General features: G+C 46.0%; 1 protein-coding gene across 1 annotated transcript in view; it reads right to left on the reverse strand.

Moving 5' to 3' along the window:
- The window catches only part of LOC144783810 (unconventional myosin-Ig-like), a 1,420,229-nt gene that overhangs the window by 360,822 nt on the left and 1,032,918 nt on the right, over window positions 1-26,489 (reverse strand). Inside the window, exon 18 of the mRNA XM_078662555.1 lies at window positions 16,647-16,791. Within this exon, the coding sequence (XP_078518681.1) occupies window positions 16,647-16,791 (145 nt within the window). The remainder of the gene's footprint in view (window positions 1-16,646; window positions 16,792-26,489) is intronic.

The following is a 26,489-nucleotide window of genomic DNA, read 5'->3' on the forward strand; positions in this document are numbered from 1 at the left end:
ACCACAACCACGCCTGCACAATCCATCAACAGAAAAACCCATGCGTACAAGACGAGGACCGGTCACATACACCCTGTGTAAAATCTTGAGCTGAACAAATCGGAGGCGCGCCGGGATCGCCACTTACTTAGGGGAGGAGATCGCAGCCTGCCAGTCTTCATCATCAAGTTCCAGCCCATCGTTAGTCCACACCTCTCGAAGGTGACACAAGAGATCAGCCCTGGAGTTGATCAATTTTTTATATATAAGCGAGATCGTGCTATCAGGAACGTACCCATCCAATATCCTATCTTCTAGCGGGGAAGCCTCCGGTATATCGGTACCTAACGGAAAGCCTGACATTACCGCATGTCGAATTTGCATGTACCGAAAAAATTCCCTGTCATTCAAGTCATTTTCAGTTCGCAGCTCATCAAACGTCTTGATTCTGCCCTTGGTCCACACGTCATTCACCTTGCTAATACCGATCACATCCCACCTGTCAAAACCCTTCGACCGCCAAAGGGACCCAAGTTTATCCGATGCGTACAACGGAGTCGCTCGGGTCAACCTATCAGCCCAACCCAGAGCCACCGTAGCGCGATGCCAGACCTGGACCGCCGCCCCAGTTGGGCCCGTGAGAGTCCTACCGGCAGATCTAGAATAGAGAACCCTATTGTAATCTCCGCCAGGCAGTAGCCACTTATCCATCTCGAAGGCCGGGTTCGATGGAGGAGCGTATGTACCGTGATTAATAGCCCCTAGCTGAGACGCCCAGTAGTATCGGCGAATATCAGGAAGTGCTACACCGCCATCATACCACGGAAGCGTCATCTTCGCAATAGCAATACGAGAGCGGCCACCCCACACCAATTGTCTCTGCAAACTTTCAATCTCTCGGAAGTAACTAGCAGGCACGGCGTCTAGTGTGTTCTGCAACGCGTAGAGGAATCGGGGTAGCGACATCATTTTGAACAATGCCGCCCTTCCGAGGGGAGAGAGAGGGAGTCTACCCCAAGCAAGGACATCGGCATGGAGGCGCTGGAGAGGAGGTAGCAGATTACGTTCATATCGAAGTCCTGGGTTCAGGGTAACAAAGATTCCCAGATATTTGAATCCCTCCCACACTACTGTAATGGGACAGCCACGGGGCAAAATAGGAGCGTCTCCCGAAAGAACATAGACACAAGACTTCGACCAGTTAATGACAAGGCCAGAGTTCTTGCGGAACGAGGTCAATACGTCAAAGAGGACTATCAGTGATTTTCGCGGTGAAGTAAGGTATAGCAGAATATCATCCGCATATAAGGATATGCGGTCTTCAAATTCCGGAGTCCATCTAATGCCCCTCAAGGACGGCTCCCACCTCAGCCAGGCCGCCAGTGGTTCCAGGGCAAGGGCAAACAAAAGAGGAGACAAGGGACAGCCCTGACGCGTACCCCTACCAAGCGCAAAGGAAGCAGAAACACGACCATTCACGACCACCTGAGCCAGAGGGTCGGTGTAGAGCAGTTTCACCCAGTTAATAAAAGCCGAACCGAAACCAAATTTAGCAAGGACCGCCCATAAGTATGGCCATTCCAGCGTATCAAACGCCATAGTGGCATCCAAAGATGCCAAAACGGCCGGTTCACGCAACGTCCCAGCTCGCGCGAGAACGCCATGCAATCGCCGGAGGTTAAGCGCAGTATTGCGACGTGGTATAAAGCCGGATTGGTCCGGATGAACCAAGTCGCCTATAACAGTGACTGTTAGCAAGCAATTTAGCCAGGATCTTCGGTTCAGCGTTGATCAGAGATATAGGCCGGAAGGAGGCGCAGCGATCACGAGGCTTACCCTCCTTAGGAATCACCACTATAAACGCCAGTCGCTGGTCAGGAGGGAGGGAACCCGTCTCCAATGATTCCAGAAACATCGAACGTAAATGTGGGGCTATCGTATCTGGGCGGAGTTTGTAGAGCTCAATAGGAAGCCCGTTGGGGCCCGCTGCCTTCCCGGAACGAACAGAGCGGATAGCAAGCGCAACCTCCTCCACCGTGGGCGGCGCATCAAGAAGCTCCCTCTCGGGATCAGACAGACAGGGCAGCGCAATATCGCGCAAAAGCAAGTGAGAGTCCTGTTCAGGTCTATCGGACACAGGGGAATATACTTCCTGGAAATAAGCAGCAAAACATTCAACTATTGCAACCGGATCAGTGTGACTCACACCATGCACATCCACAATAGCAGGAACCACTCGACTCGCACTCTCCCTTTTATCCAGCCAGGCTAGCAGCTTCCCCGCTTTATCACCAACATCATACAGGCGTCCCTCCTGTTCCCTGCTCATCACTTTCGCAGCATCCGTGACCAACGCTCTATATTCAAATTGCTTAAGACCCAATAGGTGTAATCCATCTGGGGTGACCTCGGACTCCAGTTCCCCCTCCAGAGCAGTAATTTCACCCTCAATGTGGACGATGTCCTCTCGATTACTCCTCTTAATGTTACTAATCAGGGAGAGAGCCTGGCCCCGGATAACAGCTTTGTATGCCTCCCACAATGAAACCGAGGAGGATACAGAGCCAACATTCTCCGCGAAATAATGGTCAAGCGTCTTGATCAATTCCACTCTAACTTTGGGATCACGGAGGTACCAGGGGTTAATCGGGGCGAAACGACCCTCCGTCCCCAGCTGCGCGTCTACCACCAACCATATCGGGGAGTGATCTGATATACCTCTAGCAAGATGCTTTACCTCCCGTATTGCGGAGGCCTGGGAAGAGGGCATCAGAACATAGTCAAGTCTCGAGAGACTGCCGTGTGCCCCAGAATGAAAGGTGTACTGCGATGTCCCCGGGTGAAACAAGCGCCAACAATCGGTAAGCCCCAGAGTCTCAAGGAAGTCACTTAACCAGGATTGAGCCTTCGTAAGTTCCCGGGGAGGATAGCGATCACACATCCCCGAAACCACTGAGTTAAAATCCCCGCCCACCACCAACAGACCCTCCTGGACTCCCAGGATAACCCTTCCTAGGTCAGCATAGGTAGTAGTCTGGAGGCCAGGTGGTATGTAGACTGAGAGCAGGGTTATCACCTTCCCCTCCCAACGCCCAACAATGGCGGCATATCGTCCCCTATCGTCAAGGATGGTCTCATCAACATCAAGAGGGAGGGAGTTCCGAACCAAAATGCCCGCCCCCCTGGATCCCGAAGTGAAACCTGAGTGTGCCAGGAGACGATAGCCACGCCTATTCAGCGCCAGACACGCATTACCAAGCAAGTGCGTCTCCTGGAGCAGAACAACATCAGGGGATAGACGTCGCAACAGTTGCAGGACCACACCCCGTTTAATCCTATCCCCCAACCCGTTAACGTTCCAACACAACAATCGAAGTCCCCTACCCCCCATCCCAGTATGCAGCCCCGCCTACATCCCACACCCAGCGCAACACTGTACAATAGGAGCTCAACATTACTGTGCCTTGTGAATAAACATAAAACCTGAACTGCAACCCCCCTTCCCCCCAAAAGACCCAACACATCTCTCCCCCCACCCCGCACCCCTGCGTGAGACTAAAAAGCCACCCCAACTTGCAGTGTGCCTGTCGCCCAAGTACCCAACTAATCTACGAAAAGAACCCCAGAGGAGGAATGGTCACCCACCCCCGCCCACCCCCAAAAGGAAAAAAACGTTTGCAAGCAATAATGTCATGGCATCAAACCACAGCTGAAAGTCAATTCAATGGAAAGGGGGCCGATCCCGATCTCTATTCTTGTTCCATCAGGCCACCCTCTGCACCTCCGGAATGTCCAAAGTTCTCAGAACGTTCCTGCCCCGTAGGCAGCAAGTCCAGCCAGTCACTTGCGGCCTCAGGATGGTCGAAGAAAAATGTCCGCTCGCTATACACCACACGTAGACGGGCCGGAAAAAGCATAGCATATTTCATATCTCTGTCTCTCAGCCTCTTCTTCACTCCTTGGAAACCAAGTCGCTGTTTCTGGACCTGCTGGGTAAAGTCCGGATAGAAACTGACTGTAGTATTCTCAAAGGCAGTCGGGCCCGACTGGCGTGACGCTTGTAGGATCGCATCTCTGTCCCGAAAATTAAAAATCCGAGCAATTATGGGACGCGGAGTGGCCCCCAGTTTAGGCGTGCCTCTCTGGATCCTATGAGCACGTTCCACAGCAAAGAACTTACTAAGGCCCTTGGGTGCTAGATGATTCAATACGATGTCTTCCACCAGTAAGTCCACCGGAGAGGCCCCCGATGTTTGCGGGACACCAATCAGGCGGACGTTGTTCCGCCGGGCCCGGCTCTCGAAATCTTCCAGGCATCGAGAGAAGGAGGCCTGGGCGGTCCGTAGGTCACCAACCTCAACTTGTAAATCAGAGACGTCGGTCGTAAGGCTAGATGTCTTGAGATCGAGGGACTTAACCCTTTCGTTGGTCTTTGCAAGGTCAGCCCTGATCAAGTTAACATCAATAGCGACAGTGCCCAGTTTGTGGGACAGGGCCTCATATTGTTGTCCCAGTGTGGCCTTCATCGCAGAGATGGCGCCCATAACGTCCCATAGCGACAGGTCCTCACCAGTCGAGGATTCCTCTGCAGAAATAGTCGAGGATTTAGTCGGTCCTCCAGGAGAGCCCTTAGCGAGGGTATATCTATCCATGACAGTCGATTGCACGGAATTCCCCCGGACGCCCAGCCTGGTCTTGCGTCTTTCACCTTCAGGCTTGGTGGCCATTTTAGATCTAGAGCCCCGGAGGGTAGCCTGATACCGGGTAAAAATGGCTACAACCAAGTCACTCACTTCAGTGGGAAGGATGAAATACGGGCCTCTCACCAGATAGTGGACCAAATGGACCAGAGTTACTGTTCCGAGAAATAATAGGGTGGGAGGCGGTCGAAACAGGTCACTCAGGCAGAGTCAATGAGGCCCCTGGGTGAGAAACGAAACCGAAAATAGACGACCGAGCCGAGACGACTCGGGTGGTCCGTTGTTGTTCAATTGCAGTCCGGCTGGCAGAAAAACAGAGACCGGGGCAGTGCCATGGAGCAGGCCCAAAAAAGTCAGAGATCCGTAACTTCGGCACCCAAAGTCCAAATTAAAATCTGTGAACGGAGAATTGATCAGCGGGGCTGTGCCAGCAACAACCCGTCGTCCAATGCACGATAAAAGTCAGGATAGTCGGCGGAGATGGCGAGGGTCCGGGAGCCCTGTGCTCACGCGACCATCTTGGATGCGCGCGAAGCTCCTCCTATGAAGGCTTTGTTGATGGTGTCTTCATTGATGGTGTCCTCACCAATGAAGGCTTTGTCGATGGTGTCTTCATTGATGGTGTCCTAACCTATGAAGGCTTTGTCGACTGTGTCTTCATTGATGGCGTCCTCACCTATGAAGACTTTGTCGATGGTGTCTTCAATGATGGTGTCCTCACTTATGAAGGCTTTGTTGACTGTGTCGTCATTGATGGTGTCCTCACCTATGAAGGCCTTGTCGACTGTGGCTTCATTGATGGTGTCCTATCCTATGAAGTCTTTGTCGATGGTGTCTTCATTGATGGTGTCCTCACCTATGAAGGCTTTGTCGATGGTGTCTTCATTGATGGTGTCCTCACCTATGAAGGCTTTGTCGATGGTGTCTTCATTGATGGTGTCCTATCCTATGAAGTCTTTGTCAATGGTGCCTTCATTGATGGTGTACTCACTTATGAAGGCTTTGTCGATGGTGTCTTCATTGATGGTGCCCTCACCTATGAAGTCTTTGTTGACAATGTCTTCAAAGATGGTACCTTTGTCACCAGTTCTGCGATCTTTGAGGATTCAGCTGAGTGTGCAGTCAGCCCAGAGGAGGTCAGAAAAGGTGAAAGCGCAGAAGGTGTGAAAGAAATCATAGCTAGAACAGCTGCCCTTACATCTTGAGGTGCAGAAGAAAGTAGCCCACAGAACAACCAAGCACATTCATTAGGTGGTCTGTCCCTTTTAGAGACTTTACACAGGTAAATTGTGACTCTTCAGCTGAAGTCCTTGTTTTCGGTGCCTTGCCTTCATCACAATGATGTTTCCATACTCACTTTGATGGGCCAGAAGGAGCAGACTCAGCTCACTAATGTGGAAACTCACTGGGAGCCTGTGGAAATCTGAACGAAGGTGACTTCTAGGCAGAGTTGTGTGTAGAGTTATTTCTTTCTACTTGCTTAAGTTTGGGTTGTTGTCTCTGAGGCTGACTGCCTACTAAAGTGGCAGTATTTCTGGCCCTCTAGGTATTGCTTGAGAAATACTGTTGTTGAAAATTAATCGGAGGAGGGGAAAAATTGACATATCATGGTATCGCAGTGCATTGCCGGATATACATTAAAACTGTGTTTATCACATTCACAACACTGCTGGACAATTCATGGCATTGTTCTGTAATATCATGACTTTGCATTGCACTGGCAGGCATATCAAGTTATATTTGTGCATATCACACCACTACATGCTATTGTCTGACGTTTAGCATTGTATGCAGGCATATCTTGGCATTGTATGGAATTGCTGAGCATATCATGGAATTATACAGTGTTGTCAGGTAAACAACAACATTATCACTCGTATCATGACATCAAAAGCAATAGCTGGGAATGTAATGTGCATTGCTGGGAATAGAATGGCATTATGTGGCCTTGTTCTGAATATCATGCGGTTAATGGGCATAAGAAGTCATTATAGGACATGACACAGAATTACCTGGCATTGATGAGTATAGCATGCAATTTCTGTGTCTATCACGACAGAGCATGGTAGCATTGATGGTCTTTATTCCTGTCCTCAGTGCTTATATCATGGTACTGCTTGGCATATAATCACAATGCTATGCATAGTGTGCCACTGATGAGCTGTCACAATATTGCTAGCAATATAATGATACCAGATTGCTTTGCTGGTATATGATTGTGTTACCTAGCTAAATGGGGAAGAACCTAGGCACGCAAAGCTGTTCTTGGCACATGATGGCTTGCTGTATGTGTGCAAATGAGGTTGTCCTAGAGAAGATTTGGAGGTATCAGTCCATTTAGGGCATTAGTAAAACAGATCACCTCATTACAATGTCAAGATGATATTTGTGCATCCAATTAGTGCATGTTGTAGCATCCTCCCCAGCCCGGGTACTCATCAATGACTATGCCACACACGAAGCTTAGCATAATACGTCGTTATTCTTCTGCACGTAACTGCAAACTCAACACTCTAAACCTGCATTCAATTCACTACGCACTAATGCTTACGTCACAGTTCTATAGAGTCCATCAGAAGCCACAAAGATTCCGTCAAGACATGTTCACACAACACTACATCTCCCCCTTTGTTAAATAAAAAATTAAAATTTTTGTAACAAATATATACAATCAAAGCTCTTCAACGAGTCTTCATGGCACGTGATCATAAGTCTCGACCATGTCTGTGGAAACTCGTGATTGGCAGTAGAAATGTCCTGGACTGGCTTCGGTGATGAAGCAACAGCAGCAGTCAAGGGTTTTTCACTTGTCTTTTCAGACCCAGTCTCTGCAATGACATCAGTGCCTGACGAGCGATGATTCACATGTCTGAAATGCGAGGAATCTCATGTGCTGGACTTCCCAGGATGCTGGGTAGTCACCCTTTGTCCTTTGCTGGTCACAACATGAAAGGGTTCAGCATTGAAAGGAGCTCTGGACTTTCTTTTTCTATACTGTTGAACAAGAACTTGATCTCCTTTCATGAAGATGACATCTTGTGCATGTCAACGCTTGTCAGCGTAGGGTTTCATTTTCTTCTTACGACCCATGTCTGTCATGCGTGTTTCTTCCTCGCTATTTGCCCATCTGCTGGCCCATTGAGGTAACTTGGTCGTCATGGGTCTCCTGAACATCAAGGTTGCAGGACTTTCACATGTGGTCGAGTGAGGGTTTGAGCGGTAAGCTCGAAGAGTGGAGTTTAGAACAGCTTTAAGGTCAAGCTTTTCTAGAACAGCACACTGGACAGCTTTCTATAGAGTACTCATGAAACGACGACAGGGCCATTGGCCTGTGGCCCAGAGGAGTGCTCTTCTGATGCTTCAGTTTAAGATGACTGAGAAAGTCTATGAATTCCTGCCTGTTGAAAGGTGGGTCATTGTCAGACTTTAAAATTGCAGCATCACCCCAGGTTGCGAAGATGCTGTCTAATCTCGCAATGACACGTTCATGAGTGATGGAGGAGAGATCTTTGACCAAAAGAAAACCGGAATGTTTATCAACGATCACCATGAGGTGTTGTCCATTGTCAAGAGGACCGAAGAAGTCCACTGCAATTATTTCCCATGCATGCATCGGCAACTCTGACATGCTTAATGGATGATGAGTGATTTTAGATGACAGGCAGTCGCATAGTCGGCAGGGCTATAATTCCTTTTTATCCCTTTCCTCGAGATGTGGAAACCAGACTCGATCTCGGAGAGTTTGTTGGTGGCAACAATTCCACGATTTCCCTCATGGGCCACTTCGATTATGTATTGTCGCAGACTCTCTGGAATGACAATTCTCAGCCCTAGTAAAATAATGTATTCCTGCGTGGTGGAGAGTTAATTCTTAAACTTTAGATTCATGGTCGCTGGGAAGAGGTCTAGGCTGGTATCAAGACTGATGTGTACTAATGTCTTTCAGTATCCGAAAGCCACTATCTTGAATTGTGGCAGTGATACTTTGTTCTATCAAAATGACAGCTTGAGTTATTGATTTCACTAGGAAATTTATGTAGGCATCAGCCGTCTTAGAAGGGGTGCCAGGGCATTGTAGAGGCACTCGTAAAAAGTAGTCTGCAGGGTTCTGATCTTTCCCTGGACGATGCATGATGGTGTAGTTGTATTCTTGCAATTGCAGACCCCAAATTCAAAGTGAGAAGGCATTTTTGCTTTAGATTTATAAAGATGGTCAATAATGCTTGATAGTCGGTCATAATTGAGAAGGGCTTCCCATACAAGAATACGTGGAAATGTTCACAAACCCACACCATTGCCAAGCTGTCTTTCTCAGATTGTGTGTAAGCATGTTCAGTTCGGGACAAACTTTGCTGGTGTATGCCACAATATCACTTCAAGTATTTGGGTGTCCGCTGTGCCAGGATGGCAGCCAACCCAAAAGGGCTAGTGTCAACAACAACCTTGGTATGAAACTTTAGATCAAAATATGCTATTTCAAGTAGTGTTCTACAAAAACTTGCTTGATCTTCTGGAAGCAGCTTTGCTCACATTCATGTGAACAAGGGAAATAAACATTATTTTAGTTAAGTCTCTAAATGGCGCGCTTACTGTAGCAAAGTCTTATATGTATGAAGAGCAATAGCTGGCCATGCCAAGGAATGAACGTACATGGAAACATCTTGTGGGAGACTGGCAATAGGCAGTGCTTGCACTTTTATGAGGACCAGGTGTCATACCTCCATCAGAAAAGATATGGCCAAAGAATTTTAACTTTGTCTTCTGGAACTCACATATATCAGCATTCAAAGTTAAACCAGCATCAGTGAGCAATTGACACACTCGAGTGAGAGCTTTGTCATGCTCCTTCTATGTAGCTCGAAAACCAAAAAGTCATCCCTATAATTGAAAGCATTCATGACATTCTGTATGATAAGGGGAATGACATCTTGGAATAGCTCTCCAGCTGATTACACACCAAAATTTAGGGCTTGATTTAGATATTGGCGGTTCGACCATTGGCCCACCACAGATGCGGTCTCTGAAACACAGTTGAGTTGACAGCGGTCTGCCCACCCTATCTAGAAGTATACTCGATAGACAGTAGACTACTGTAATGAAGGTCTTCTGTGCTGGTAAACCGCCCACCGTTGCCGATTAGCCGGGGGTGACCCTGGAGGTGGGGATACAGGTAAGCAACTATTTTTTTAATGTAAATCATATATATGTTGTGTAGGTCTACATATGTGTGTGTGGGATATGTGTTGTGTGCATTATGACTACATTCTGCACTGCACCCCACAAACATACACACACCATGCAATGTATACCAGCACACACCACCAACACTTGCCTTCCAGTCCATCTAAATGGGGTACCAGTCCATCGCAGACAAGGTGCAGCAGGACAGGGGGGACCTGGATGAAGGAGAAGAGGAGGAAACTGCAGCCTGATTCACCAAAAAAGGTGAGTATTCACTCCTTTTCGTCCATTTCTACTGACTCGAATTAGGAGGGATTCCCATTGGAATTCCTACGAAACAAGCCAGAACCAAATACCAATGGTAGTAATCCTGGCTGAAGTCCCACTGCAGCCTCCTACAGCCCATACCGCCAATGAAGTGGGGAGCCAAGTCTATGCAGAGTCAGCAGGACCGCTACAGTCTTTTCGCCCATTGAAATGCAGCATCTAAATCGAGTATGCGGACTGCTGGCTAGGCGGACGGGAAGACTGTCAAAAAAGCCCCGTCTGTCGTGGTCCTGCCAACATCTAAATCAGGCCCTTAGTTTCTTGTAATGGAACAGACCAACATGCGTAGAAAAGGTTGCAATGTACCTGCTCTTCTTCTCAAGCTCCAACTGATATCCTTTATGCAGAGAGAATACCTTTGCCCCATTCAATTGAGTTATCATTTCAGCAATGTGCGGACCTGGATGTCATTCTCTTTCAATGGTCTTGTTCGCTTGACGCATATCCACACTGTCCTTTTTGGGTACTACCCCTTTGGGAGTAACCAGGCAGTTGTGGATATTAGCCCCATATCAGTGGCTGAGCTGAAGCTGAGTAAACAGGCGCCTGACGCAGTACATTGAGATACATGAATGGGCGGTTGTACTTTTGTTTTATTATGCTTCATCTTACCCACAAATGACTCTTGACTTTTGGGTGGTGTCAATGCAGCCCACGTATGCCCTTTAGTTTCCGATGACGTAAGTCGGGGCACTGGAGACAGTTCATTAAATTTCTCCTCAATCATAATATTTATTGATGCACCACTATCGATAATGAAAGGTATTGAATAACTGTTGACCTTTAGTGTGATCTTCAGACAATGTTTGAATGACTTTGGTGCTTTGTCATGTTGGTTTCTTTTGGACTGATGTTTTTCCTCACAAGCGGACAGTCAACACGCGCATGCTTCTCTGAGGTGAAAATCGACATGGCACACCCATCTTCTTCACTTACCCTAGATTATTTTGACATGGAAGAACTATTTGACGAAGATTTAGATGTTGATTAACCTCGTTTGGTGTCAATTTGCCTCAGCTGATGTGGTCGCTTGGCCTTATGAGTGTGCGTCGAATGTCGTTTCTGGAACGTTCAGACATCCATTTTGTCTTCGCACAATGACTCACCTACTGTTTCTTTCACCTTGCACACTGTCACAAAATGGTTCTACTTTCCACAGCCTTTGTAGAGCTGCCCAGTGGTAGTACATTTACCTCCATGTGAAAAAGAAAATCCACACCTGAAGCGCAACTTCATTTCCTGTGGAGAATTCACTCTGCGTCCCTTGGTCTTGTGCTTTGGCTTACTTCTCACGTTCATGACTGACTCACTCCAGGCACCTCCAGTCTCCATGTCAGCAGCTTGTTGATCAGAATGCTGTTTAGCTCTGGCAGCCACGAGAACTCGCTCCAGACTAAGAGTTTCTCTCAACATTCATCGTCTGAACGAATCTGATAAGCATCCGTCAATCACTCTGAGGCGTATAGCTTCCTCGTCATTAAATTAATTGAACTTACAGTGTTTGATTGGTGTATCCAGTCTCTCAACTAATTTGTTTATAGTCTCACCAGCTTTCTGTCTTTCATGACTAAAGGTGTGTCTTTCGTAATATATTTTTAGCATTGGATTGAACTTTAGATTCATGGCTGCTTTGTTTTGACTAAATAATTCCATCAGCTTGTGGCATTTTCTTTATTACTTCTTTCACTCCTTCACTAGCAAGATTCTTAAAGTACTTGATAATTTTCTTGTTATCTTCTTCTTCAATCGCATCAATAAAAGCATCAAATGTCTCTATTCAGGCAGTCCATCTGTCCCCAATATTCAACTTTTTGGTGGTATCGAATGGCAGTGGTGGTTTCAAGAAGGCGGTAGCATTGTAAACTAACATGGAGAGTATAGTTCTCTCCACCACTGCTTGGTGATCTTGTCCATGCAAACTATCTCTGAGGTCTTGTGACTTGCTGGCCTCTGGGTCATCTTTGATAATGCAAAGGAAATGGGACCCCTTTCTTGGTCTCCATGGGAGAAGAAAACTGTCATAATTATGATTTCTATTCCCGGCTCTCTGCTCTTCTGAAATCTTTGGTGTTTTTAGGAGACCCACTCTGCAACTTTGTTGGGGTGCTGCTTTAGATATGGACAATTCTGCAAGCGCAATGCCGGGTGCTTTCTCAGGGGTCACCCTCTCCAGCACGTGGCAGAATGACTCTCTTTACTCAGAACTGGTAAGCAGATGACTGTTTCTTCAATTACTTTGCCCAGAATCATAGAATGTCAGAGCTAACACCGACACTCGAACCTGGCTCCCCGATCCAAAGTCGGCAGCCCAGGCCATTACGCCACAACCTAAAATTTAGCGGCCTACAGTTATCATTTATTTTATACTCAAAGGGAACTATGCAGGTTTCGACTAGTGTATTTACTACAACAACGCATAGATAAAGCTACAAACCGCTGGCTCCCCAAGCCTGTTTTGCAGGCTTAACATGTACTTTCAATTTCACTTTTCAGCTTTCCCGTTTTTCGACCATACTTGTAGGGTGAAAGAAAAGGGTGAAAGGGAAAGGTGACTGCTGCTGCCCTATGCGAGCCGTGCTGCTGTCCTGCTCCAAGTGTCCTTGGGTGCGGCTTAGGTGGAGTGAGGGTGCAAATGTAGAAGCTGTCATCGGGTAAGTGACGTCTCACTCAATCATTAAAGTGTGAGCGTTTATGCTAGCAAGGTAGATCTGCGACCGGACTGGGAAGGCACAGTATTATTCTGTTGAAGAACGAATGTCATTGAGCGTGGAGGACAGAAGCACCAGTTGTTGTATAGCCTGAAAAGCCTGTATGCCCACGATGAAAGGCATGGCTCTCCAAAGCAGTAATGCGCACGACAAAAGGCATAGCGCTGCAAAATAGTATGTGTGAATAAAAGACTGCATCGCTAACAATGTAGCAGGCAGAGATATAGAACTAGCGCATCCATTGCTGACCACCATCACACCATCTGTTTCCAATTTACGCGAATTGGAAACAGATGGTATTAATGCTTGCTCCCGTGGACCCTAGGTCAGGGAAAAAGAAGGCGGGACAATCACTCACCTTGGACCAATTGCGTGCTGTCTTTCTTAGAAAGATGTATGCAAAGGACAATTGCGGGTGATAGAAAAAAAGCACACGCACAAACGTGTGTTTAGAATTGAAAAGCCCTTACTAAAGCCTCGCTGAGCAGTGCATGCACGCTGGCTCAGGCGAGACCTAAAAAGGAAGGTGTTTCACATAAATATTAATATGAAGGCATGTCAAATTGCACATCCAGTATTTAAACTCTATGAGAACCTATGGCTTTTTAGCAAACGTGTTAGGAAAACTGCACTATTAAATGCGTTGTTTGTCATTTATTTTCAACTGTTTCTCCAGAGGATAATCAAAGTTGGTAAAAGTGCTTGCTTCCTGCAATTTAGAAAGGCTATGTAGGAGAGTAGGGTCTGCTTCCTATGGTTACCCCCACTTTTTGCTGTGATTCTCTGGTTTTTCGACTTTAGTGTGGCTGTGGATCTGCTAATCAGGCCCACAGCTCAGCTGCTCTCTCTCTAAATTGATACCATGTACTTCAGGTACATACCAGATTGGTCACTGGGTCACCCTAGTGAGCCCCTGTATAGTGTACCATAGGTACCCAGGGCATAGGTGCACCCTAGGCCAACAGCTGCAGCATGTATTGTGCCACCCTTGGTTTGCCTTCTAAACTGACACCACAGGTATGGTCTCACAGCCTGGGTAAGGTGGTGTAATCACCCCTTACTTAGATATAGTATACCTATAGTTATATACATATATAGACACATATACACCTATAAGCCACTCCTAAGGCAAACCTCGACAATCCTGGAGGTAGAGTCCTTGGTTTTATGTGAGAGGGTGCCCTAGCATGAGCTGAGCCCCTCTGCAGCTTTTGGAACCATCTCCTTATAGCTGTTCTAGGATATAGCCATACCATATACTCTTAAGTGCATTATAATCCTCGCGGTTAATGCTAACTTTGGTTTTGCTTTATCAAACCATGTTGCGTAAGGTGTCAAACACTTTGGAATACTACCCCCCCCCCCCCCTTCCCCCTGCCAGTCCTGGCGGTGGGGGTAGCATTCCACCCTTCTAGAGGGAGAAGACATGTAGTTAGTGGTTTACCCGGTTAAAGTTAAACAGGGCCTCAGCATCACAAAATGGATGCTGTTGCCCTCCTGCTGCTGGACGAAACTCCGGCAGGGGAGGCCTGGAAAATAGGTTTCCTGTCCAGGGTGGTGCTGGCACCTCCCCAGACAGGCTCTTAGTGTATTGGGGCAGGGAGGGCTACATTCAGTGAATGCTTTCCAGACACTGCCTGGCCACACAAGGTGCTCCATGCATTTCCCAGTTCAAACCGGTTGGTGGGGCAGTTTTGTCACTCCTCTGTAACCTGCCAAGCCAGTGGCAAAGCAGGTGGCACTACCAAGGCCCCCCCTTATACCACTAACTGTAGTGGGGGTACCCTTTGAAAGAGTTGGGATTGACATTGTTTTACTAATGGATCCCCAAACAGCCTCTGGGAACAGGTTTATTCTGGTGGTAGTGGATCATGCCACCAGATACCCAGAAGCTATACCACTTAGGACCACTACAGCACCTGTTGTGGCAAGACCCCTCTTGGGAGTTTTCTCAAGAGTGGGTTTCCCTAAGTAGGTTGTATCAGATAGAGGTGAAAACTTCATGTCTAGTTACTTGACTGCAATGTGGAAGGAGTGTGGAGTGAACTATAAGTTCACCACACCCTATCACCCACAGTGCAATTGTCTAGTTGAAAGGTTCAACAAGACCTTAAAGGGTATGATTAAGGGTCTACCAGAAAAGCTCAGGCGGAGATGGGATATCCTGCTACCCTGCCTTTTGTTTGCTTACAGAGAGGTTCCTCAGAAGGGGGTTGGCTACAGCCCTTTTGAACTTCTGTTTGGGCATCCTTGGGGAGGATCCCTTTGTCTGGTGAAGGAAGGATGGGAGTTACCTCTCAAACTTCCCAAACAAGACATTGTGGACTATGTACTTGGTCATCGCTCCCGGATGGCTGAGTACATGAAAATGCATCCAAGCACTTTTCCTCTGGTCGCCTGCAGCACTTCTTCGCAGCTCTCCACTGGAATCGACGACGAAACCCGACACGAAAAGACGCCTATGCACCCGGCTTCCCTGGGTGAGGTAACACGAGTACACCGGTGCTCGCGTGGGTATTGACTCTCCAAGTGTCCTAGTCTAAAAGGGTTCCATCGTAGTTCACCTCCTTGTACCGTTAATCTTTAAAATTGTAACTTGTTTGTTTCCCATAGTAAGTCAATGGTAACCTGCGGCTGTGTTTAGACATTGCACGCGTCTCTTGTGGGCCTCCTACATCCTAACCTTTGGTTGTTCTGAGTAGCCCCAGTGATTCCACAGGCCCCGGACCTGGTTTCTAATTCCCATGTGGTTCTTATACCACTATTTTAGTTTATGGTTTGTGAGGCCCCTAGGTCAAAACGTGTACTGTGCAACTTATTGTATGCTAATCAAGTTCCTTGTATTGGACTTTTACCTCTGACCTCATAAAGAGTGCAGAGGGGTTGTTCTTAGAATAAATACATATATATTTGATATATACCTTGTGTTGTGTGCTTTCATTTGGTACTCAAGAGATTATAAATGGTCAAACAACTTGCTTAACTCGTCTCCAAGTCTTAGCCTGAAGGCTGTTCTCCACAGCTACCACTAGGATAGCTTTCTATAAGGTTGACTTTATAACCTACCATCAATAAGGGTCGATTAGACTGGTGCACGGTGCCCACTAGAATAGTGGACATCATATACCAGGCTAACTTCTCACAGGCTACATAAATCCCAATATTTTGAAATCTCAGACACAAGTACTTCTTAAGGTGACATGCACCCTTATTCTGGAAGGAAGTCACTTGGGCCTGGGCAGTGAATAGTGACTGTATCCACGTTCTGGTGGAATGATTCAGGTTCCCCAAACAGCTTTTCTAGCACTTAGCTCAAAGGAGACCCACATTTAACAGATGATTGATACTAACTCTGTCCAGAGAATAAACTGTATCCTTACAACAACAAAGTGTTACGGTACACAGGAAAAGGTTCCTCTGTTCATTGTGTTGACATGTAATTATTTTGTTCTTAAACAAATTAAAGGAACTGTAAATGGATATTGTGAGTTATTTCTTCCCATGAGACAAGGGTGGACTAACATCCACTGAGGAGGTCCTACATTGACAGTCTCAGCATTTCAGGAACTTTGCTCAGCACAGGTACATGGCCTTACCTGTTGATAGACACAGTTTTCTCACTCCTAGTTCTAACTCGACTACACCCCTGCAGCCATCCTGCCACTAAAGGATCACAGGGTCACCAAGGCATTTATCTATATTAGCATTGGCACCTCTATAGTCTCCTCCCTGATCCAAGTGAGATACTCACTGAGGACAGATAGTTTCGCTCCCATGCTCGCTGGTAGCCCAGGTCACTCCGAAGCCCTTGTAATACTTCCATAGCCGCCACCTTTGCTTTGATCTGAGCCATGTCAGACGGAGGGATGTTCTTAATGATCTGTCTGGCTCTCCACCTTAAAGACAAGATGATATAAACAGGTACTCAATGACAGTTCTCTCCAAAAATAAACCTTTATTAGAAAGGAAACATTCTGCAAAGTCATCAAATCAACTTGCATTTGAAGCACCTTATCGAGGGATCTCATCCCAAAATTAGCGCAAAGGCCCAAGCTCTAGAAATGCAAATTTCAAGTGTGAAAGCCACATATGTAGTTTTAGAAATATCCTAAAAAATCTTGGACTAGTACCAGAATCTAAATGAAGCATCAGTTTAAACACAACTTTGTCTATTCATAAAAATGTTGCATAATCAGACATGCATTTCACCGGTTTTGGAGTAGTGCTATTCAGTTGGCATGTTTTTGGAATAATAGAGCTCTACAGGCAGATAATGCCAAATAAGTTTTAGGGCCATATGTATCAAGCTAATTAGCATTCGCAAAGGCTGAAATTCTGCGAATTTCGGCCTTTGCGAATGCTAATTAGATAAATGGTATGTATCAAACATGTTTGATGCAAAATAAGGAATTCCAAAATTTGCTATTCCTTATTTTGCGATTGCACTTAAGGAATCGCAAATTTTGCGATTCCTTAAATGCAATGTATCAAACAAAAAATATTCAAAAATTGCCATTAAGGATTCGCAAATTACCACCAACTTCTAGTTGGTGGTAAGTTGCGAATTCTTTTCAAAAAGCTTTTTTACAAAAAACCAAAGGTGCCATATGACGCCCATACATGCCCTTAGGGCATGTATGTGCGCCATATGCCCCCAAATGTCTTTTTCAGGGGTGCAGCAGGGTGTTCTTGAGACACCCCTGCACCCTTTAAAAAATCCTAATTTGCGATTAGCAAATTGCTAATCGCAAATTGCACTTTCATTCCTATGGGCCTCCTGGCCCATAGAAATGAATGGGTAATTTGCGATTAGAAATTTGCTAATCGCAAATTAGGAATGGTAAGGAATCGCTATTGAAAAGCGATTTTGTACATACATACCGTTTTGCGAATTCCAAATAGCGATTCCTTAAAATTCGCTATTTGGAATTCGCTAAACGGAAGTATGATACATATGGCCGTTAGTGTGTTAAAGAAGAAATAAAAATAATGGTGGTTTGGGGGACCCACCATGTAGCTGTAAATGATGTATCCTCTGGAGTCGTATGTATTCTGAACCCTTGCTTCCTTTCCTTATTGGAAAACATACCCCTAAGGGATCGATGACATTGAGGCTTCAAACCCGTTTTGGGGGTAAACTCCTGTTTGTATCCAAAGAACAAGTTACTTACCTGTGGTAACACTCTTTCGAATAGATACTCAATCTAACCACAGATTCCTCACCTTAGATTATCCCCAGGTGCCAAAATGATTCCAAAGAGGTTTCAATAATACTCCCTCTCTCACCCTTACGTGCTGATGTCAGTTTCTTGTCTTTTTCTTTTAGACTCCCTCAGACGCACAGTATAAAATGTTGATGACAGAGTGCTGATCTATAACTTGGGTTCTTTGTAGATTTCAAAATGGAGGCCAATCCAAAGTATGAATAAGTGGTAGGGCAGTAATGAATCTGCAGTTAGATAGAGTAGTCACCAGAAAGTGTTACAGAAGGTAAGTAACATGTTCTTCTGAGAAGTACTTATAGCTGCAGTTTCCTCACCTTAGAAAAGATACCAAAGCAGTAAATTGCAAAGGTGGAGGATCTGTGGAGTGTATTCTAACCAAAAGGTCTTGAAGAACTGAGCAGGTAATGAGTCCTTCCTACCAGATCTGGCTGTCAAGACAGTAGTACTTTGTGAACGTATGCATTGACGCCCACGTAGCAGCCAGATATCAAGGAAAGTAGCCCCACACACCAATACAGTGGTATCAGCCCTTGCCCTGGTGAAATAGGCTCTCAGATCTTACAGGGGCTGTTTCTTGGCCAGTGAGTAGCAGATCTTGTCAGGCCTTGCTAAAGAAAGGGCAGAAGGCTGTTTCATGGCCAGCAACCATATCCGGTCACTAGAATACTAGGGCAACAGAGTGGCAACTTTCTACTAAAGTTGCCATTTACTTAAAAGTTACATTAAATTCGACTTGGGCATCAAGTCAGGTTTAATGTAACGATTCTTTTCATACATTGAAGTCCAAACTTTAATAGTCCCATTCAGAAGTTAGCACACTTGAGTTGTCAGCATGTAAACCTGTACTCGCCATTGGGGCTACAAGCCTTTCTATAGCAAAAACAACAATATGGGGGTTTTATTATATAAAACACTTGTACCACTTTTTAGTATACAGCACCCAGGCTTAGGTCTCGTTAGGCCTGGATTAGGGTTAACTTATGTGTGTGTGTGCGTGTGTGTATATATATATATATATTGGTATGTGATCAAGGGCGTGATGCCTGAAACACGTCATGGAATGAGGAGTGAAAAATTAAATCTGCCATCTGAATGTCCTGGTGGTCAGTTTCTTCAGTTCGCCATATGGAGGTGCTGGGAGTTGTTTTCGCCTAAATATATATATATTCACTGAAAAAACCATAGGTTATAGACCATATATAGTTAGGAATTAGCATTTAAAAAACCTTATTTTACTCACACAAAACCATTGAAATTCCATATATAGTTAGTTGCACTAACTATATATCGCGCACCCGCAATCCACTGCTGATGATGTCACATATTACATCATTCATGACATGGTCAGTGACATCCCTGATGACATCACTGATGACATCTCAAATGACATCACTGATGACATCACTGATGACAACATCCAGTGACTGTATGTTTCTGTAAAGTTAAAATATGTCTTACATATTGAAGAATGAGTGGATGTAGAAGTGTCTGGATGAAGGATTTAGTAGGTGCATGACTGACTGTATGAGTGAGTGATTAAATGTGTCTCACTGAGTGCATGGGTTAGTGACTAAACTGTCTTAATTTGTGCACCATTATGTCTATTGTTCTGTAAACTGTTGCATGTGTTGATCAATAGCTATATGAGTAACTATATGGGTTATTGATTGATTGTCCAAGTATTTGTATGGGAGACTGAGTGTGTGTGTGGCTGGCTGGGAGGTGTGTGACTCTGTGCAGATCAATGTGTACTTATATCAATGATTGTATAACAAGGTAAGTATGTGTTAGTATATGTTTGAAAATATAAGGTGCTCTATGTTTAACTGTATAGACAAGAAAATGGAAGTGTGATTGATTCTTTACAGGACTGACTAGGTGTGTGAGTAACTCCATGGATGAGTGGCAGAGTGTGAGTGTCTGTATAGGTGTATGAGTGCATATGATAGTGTTGTAAAGATGAGTGATTGTATGTATGAATGATTGTATGGGTGAATGAGTGAATGTGTGTGTAGACGTAGGAATCAGTGAGTACATATGTAGTAACTAGTATTGGTGTGTCAATGGTTTCAAAAATTATACTCTGTATTTAACACTGGGTGAAACAGAGGTTATATTAAAATATGAGGAGATGCATTGTATTGTCACATGAATGATATCATCAGTGATGTGGTCATTGATGTCAAATGAGATGTCATCAGTGATGTCATCAGTGATGTCATTTGAGATGTCATCAGTGATGTCATCAGTGATGTCACTGACCATGTCATGAATGATGTAATATGTGACATCATCAGCAGTGGATTGCGGGTGCGCGATATATAGTTAGTGCAACTAACTATATATGGAATTTCAATGGTTTTGTGTGAGTAAAATAAGGTTTTTTAAATGCTAATTCCTAACTATATATGGTCTATAACCTATGGTTTTTTCAGTGAATTTTCAAGGTTTTGTAAATGCTAATTCCTAACTATATATGGTCTATAACCTATGGTTTTTTCAGTGAATTTCAATGGTTTTTTAATAGCAAATATCATAAGCTGTCGAATGTCAAGTACGTGGTAAGTGAAAACATTTTCGTGTTTATGCACACTGATCTGCTTTGAATGGTGTCCCCCCCCCTCATTTCTATTAGGAGTACTCTCTCTTTGCACATAGTGAAGGGTAGTTAACGCAGGCCTTTGCCCCCGTTGTAATACGTCGTGCCTGCTTCTCTCTCCATTTGATTGATTGTTATCCAAGTATTTACTGTTTTAGAATTGGTTCTCTTTGGTTCATTCTCTATTTACAAACAAACACAGAGTCGCAATACTCTGTTTAGTCTTTGCAGATAACGAAAAATCGTGTAAAAAAAAAAGAAAAGGAATCGAGCAAAATCAGTAGGCCACTAACGGGATCTCTTTTTTACCTCGCTAAAATAGAAACATTAGGAACAACCCCTCATGACAAATACAAAACTAGTGAAATGAACTGAACTCCACACAATGATGGCTGCAAAACAGCTCGGCTCCGCCACCCACCCCGCCCAAAATAACGATAAAGAGCGGCTGCCATGATTGGTTGCGGAATGGCCACGACGGAGCTACGAAATGGTACTGCTCTCATGCTAACCCCAGCTTCAGTCTGAAACATCCAGAAACACTGTAGACTACCAATTCGATCAGTTCCGGTAGCGCCCCAATGTAACCCGGTAGAGAAGAACTAGCCCTCCCCTCTTTGACTAATGGTTCTTGTTGCCTGTCCCTTCTGTTGTCATTTAACAGAACTATTTAGCCTGCTGAAAGGGGTTGTGTTCCGACCGCTGGTTGGTGGAGACATTTTGACTATATTCTGGACCTGCGTTGTCGCGTAATGCGTCATATGACGCGCCGCGTTAGCGCATCCGGAAGTCATCCGGGGCGCGCAGCGCGTAACGTAAGCATAACAAGTCATGTGACTTGTTAATAAAACTTTTCATTGGTTCATTTTACTTTTCTTATTCTAATGATGAAAGGCTTGGTCATATGACCTAAAAATTACGCTTTTTATTACTTCCGAACATTATTTTTTCTTAAATATATGTTATAATGTTCCAGGCTAATGTACTTTCCCGGAAAATTTACAACTGTCCTGCAAGTAAAATATATTCTTTTTTCGAGAAAAAGAGCGTTTCTTCGTCCCATGACGGAGCCGTTGAGCAAAAGAGGGTCGACCTGCTGTCTTAGTCGCCGATACACCTGAATATGAGATTCTTATCGATCACTTTATGTTGCAGGAATAGAAAACACAACAGCCCTTGACCATTTATCTTTACTGCGTTCCTTCGTATTATACCTTTTACCCTTCATGTAATTGGTCTGCTTTATTTCACTTGCCTTTTAATGATTCTAAAACAGTGACTATTATTAAAAACTTTACCAATGTATATACTACTACCATGTTTTCTTTTAAAAACCTTTATTGTGAAAATTTCATTATACAAATACGAGCCTATAACCACGTGGGCCGGCCACAGAGCAAACTGTAATCGTATATGATGAGTAGACATTTACACTGTAGAGGAACGTAACGGGCGGGCCATTAGGTTGCAAGAACTAAGGTGTCTAACAGTTACGGAATCGGTGGACGTACATTTTATAATTAAAATACGACAGGGCCAGTTACAATAAAATTATCTAGATATACATTTGCGGGCAAGTACCATGGGTGACGTTAATTCGAACTTTCAATAGTACAGTAATCAATAACACATCAGAACTTAATATCAATAGGGATGTCGAAATATTCAATCAATTCTCGTCCCCGCCCGCCATGTGCTTCAAAACTGCATACGTATCTCGTGATTTCAAGGTTCTGCAACCAGTACACAACAAGGAGTTACGAGTCCCATTTATTCCGGCGCCATTTTGGGCAAGGACGGGCAGGTCCAGGATATAGTCAAAATGTCTCTACCAACCATCGACTATGATGATGTTCATATGCTGTATTTATTAGAGTAACACTCATCTGTCCACATGAAATTAATTTGCCACAATCTAAACATGTCATTTTAATCTTTCCAAAGTTCTTCTAAATATTTGGGACCGTTTCCCTTCCCTCTGATGCTGTCAGTGCCACTTCTTTGATGAATGTACTAGCAGGTCAGGGGTTCTCCTCCAAATCTCTCTTTTATGCAGCACTATAATTAATTGGTGCCACCTCTCCATATGACGATGCATGGTATAGTTACCATAACTATATTTTTTTTCGGTTCCTCTGGAGAGTTCATCGTGGCAGATGAAGCGTGTAACATACCGGGCATTTACCTTTTTTTGCATGTACAGGAAAGGAAAAAAAAATCGAGCGTCCGAGTTCTAAGGTGTCCCAGGGCCATTTTAGTGGACCAGGCCCAAATCCAAAGAACAGGCCGCCATTTTGAGAGTCCTGTTGCAGCCGCCTGTCGCTGTAGCATCAAGAGCAGCCGAAACTCAGCTGAATGGCAACTGAAACGGTAAAGGGGCGCCCCACTACAGCAGACGAGCCTCCACCTAGGAAGGCCCGTTCACGCCGCCTCCCCCCCCCCCCCTTCGGGCACCCCACGCCGTTATTCGGAGCAGGATTGTAGGATGGCCACACCAGTGCGGCAACTTGCTAGACATCACCTCGGTGGTAACCGAATCTCAACGCCTTGTGGTGTCTTCTATTCAGAAAACATTGTTATGCTGCCTTCGACCTATTCGCCGCAAGTGCGCACACAACTCAACTGCATAGCTTGCTAGACACCACCTCGGTGCCATCCGGATCTTGGAATCTCAGCGCCTCTTGGTGTCTTCTCTTCAGAAAATATTGTTGCGCTGCCTTTGGCCCCATTCGCACATCGGTCCGCTACTGACGCCATCTCACAGGCTAATGGGGCGCCCCACGCCGACTTTCAGCATTGTAGGATGACCACACCAGTACGGCAACTTGCTAGACATCACCTCGGTGGCATCCGGATCTCGGCGCCCCACTGCAGATGAAGTGCCTCTCAACTATGAAACCACCACGGTGACATCCGGATCTTGGCGCGTTGTGCTGCCTTCGGCCTATTCGCACATCGGTCCGCTACTGACGCCATCTCACAGGCTAATGGGGCGCCCCACGCCGACTTTCAGCATTGTAGGATGACCACACCAGTACAGCAACTTGCTAGACATCACCTCGGTGCCATCCGGAACTCGGCGCCCCACTGCAGATGAAGTGCCTCTCAACTATGAAACCACCACGGTGACATCCGGATCTTGGCGCGTTGTGCTGCCTTCGGCCTATTCGCACATCGGTCCGCTACTGACGCCATCTCACAGGCTAATGGGGCGCCCCATGCCGACTTTCAGCATTGTAGGATGACCACACCAGTACAGCAACTTGCTAGACATCACCTCGGTGCCATCCGGATCTTGGCATCTCAACGCCTAGTGGTATCTTCCATACAGAAAATATTGTTGCGCTGCCTTTGACCCCATTCGCACATCGGTCCGCAACTTAGACATCACCTCGGTGCCATCCGGATCTTGGCATCTCAGCGCCTTGTGGTGTCAGTCAGAAAATATTGTTGCGCTGCCTTTGGCCCCATTCGCACATCAGTCCGCTACTGACACCATCTCACAGGCCAACAGGGCGCCCCACGCCGACTTTTACCATTGTAGGATGGCCACACCAGTGCCACAGCCACAACTTGCTAGACACCACCTCGGTGCCATCCGGATCTTGGCATCTCAGCGCCTTGTGGTGTCTTCTATTCCGAAAATATTGTTGCGCTGCCTTTGGCCCCATTCGCACATCGGTCCGCTACTGCCGCCATCTCACAGGCCAACGGGGCGCCCCACGCCGACTTTCAACATTGTAGGATGGCCACACCAGTGCGGCAACTTACTAGACACCACCTCGGTGCCATCCGGATCTTGGCGCGTTGTGCTGCCTTCGGCCTATTCGCACATCGGTCCGCTACTGACGCAAACTCACAGGCCAACGGGGCACCCCACGCCGACTTTCAGCATTGTAGGATGGCCACACCAGTGCTGCAACTTGCTGGACACCACCTCGGTGCCATCCGGATCTTGGCGCGTTGTATTGCCTTCGGCCTATTCGCACATCGGTCCGCTACTGACGCCGCCTCACGTGCCAACGTATTTTCTCCGCATTTTATACCCTATGCCGCATAACAGGTCATGTGACTTGTTTATAAAACTTTTCATTGGTTCATTTTACTTTTGGTTTCCTAATGATGGAAGGCTTGATCATATGACCTAAAAACAACACTTTTCATTGGATGAAAACTTTTTTTTTTTCCCAAACGATGAAAGCCCCACCTTGTTTCTGGATGTTTCAGACTGAAGCTGGCTTCAGCATGAGAGCACCACCATCTCGTAGCTCCGTCGTGGTCATTCCGCTCCCCACCAGAAGCCTACAGGAGTCGGGGGCCCCCAAAACGTTTGATAAATCCTCAAGGCGGAGGGGACGCTTTCGAGAATGGGGTCCAAGACCTAGCAGACAAACGTCCGATTTCCAAGGTGTCCCAGGGCCATTTCAGTGGACCAGGCCCAAAAAGAAAAGAGCCTGCCGCCATTTTGAGAGTCCTGTGACAGCCGCCCATCGCTGCACCGCAAGAGTGGGCGCAACTCAGCTGAATTGCGGCTTTTGACGCAGTGGACCAAAAACGGACGGAATGGCAACTGAAACGGTAAAGGGGCGCCCCACTACAACAGATGACACTCCACCTGGAGAGGCCCGTTCACGCCGCCTCCCCCGGGGCGCCCCACGCCGTTATTCGGAGCAGCATTGTAGGATACCAAAACCAGTGCGGCAACTTACTGGACATCACCTTGGTGCCATCGTTCTGCTGCCTTGGAACTATTCGCACAACAGTTTGCTACTGATGACCCACCCCCGCGACGCCCCACGCCAGAAATCTGGACGTTGTGCTGCGTTGGGACTATTCGCACAGCCGACCGCTACTTCGTTGTTTTTCCCTAAAAATGTTTATATGTTATTACTGTTTTTGTTTTCTTGTATATATTTATAAGTTATTAAAGTTTTATAATCTTACTACTTTGTTGGAGTGCTATATATTTTTAATGTGACACATAATTGTAAAAACTTTGATGTACAAAGAGTCATCCCTGGAATCTTCCGCTTCAGGCTCGGTCCCCTCCCCAATCACAATACAGGATGGTTTTCAGATAATAGGAACGCGTCTGCTGTGACAGATCTCATCGAGTGTGGGCCTTGATCTACTATAACTCCTTTGAAGAGGGGTGATTCTTTACAGCTGGGGCCATAAACTACATCTGCAGGGCTAGCTGATACCCTAGGACCGGCCTGGACAATCGGACACAGAGGAAAAGGAGTGTCAGAGGGTGCGGTAGTGAATAGGGCGAAAGGGAGGTGTCGGGCGGGCACAGGGTGTGATTCTCAGGGAAGAGCAGCGCAGATGGGGGGTGGTTTATTACCCATGCATAAGACAGAGAGCGGGGGTGACCACTGCCTGGGGGAGATGCTTGCGAGGGTGGGGAGCCATGCTAAGGATCGACAGCGTGCAGAGAGTGGGTCTGGTCAAGGCATCTAAAATGGCTGCCGTGCACGACAAAAGTGTGGCATTTGAAAAAAGGCAAGATGGCGCAGACAATCTTTTCAACACTTCCTGATTTCCTTCGAATCGAACGTTAACAGACGTTGGGGCATATTACCAAAGTTAAGCGATATTTATCCCTAACGATGCTTAGCAACGATTTTTTTACCGCTAAGCATCGTCAGAAATTATCGCAGATAAACCTTGCTATTATCAAGGTTTATCGCAAATACGATAAAAAACGACCGCAATGCATTAATATCGCTGAAAACTCAGCGATATTCATGCATTACCGAGCTAATGC

This window comes from Lissotriton helveticus, chromosome 10 (assembly GCF_964261635.1).
Source record: "Lissotriton helveticus chromosome 10, aLisHel1.1, whole genome shotgun sequence".
Classification (NCBI taxonomy): domain Eukaryota; kingdom Metazoa; phylum Chordata; class Amphibia; order Caudata; family Salamandridae; genus Lissotriton; species Lissotriton helveticus.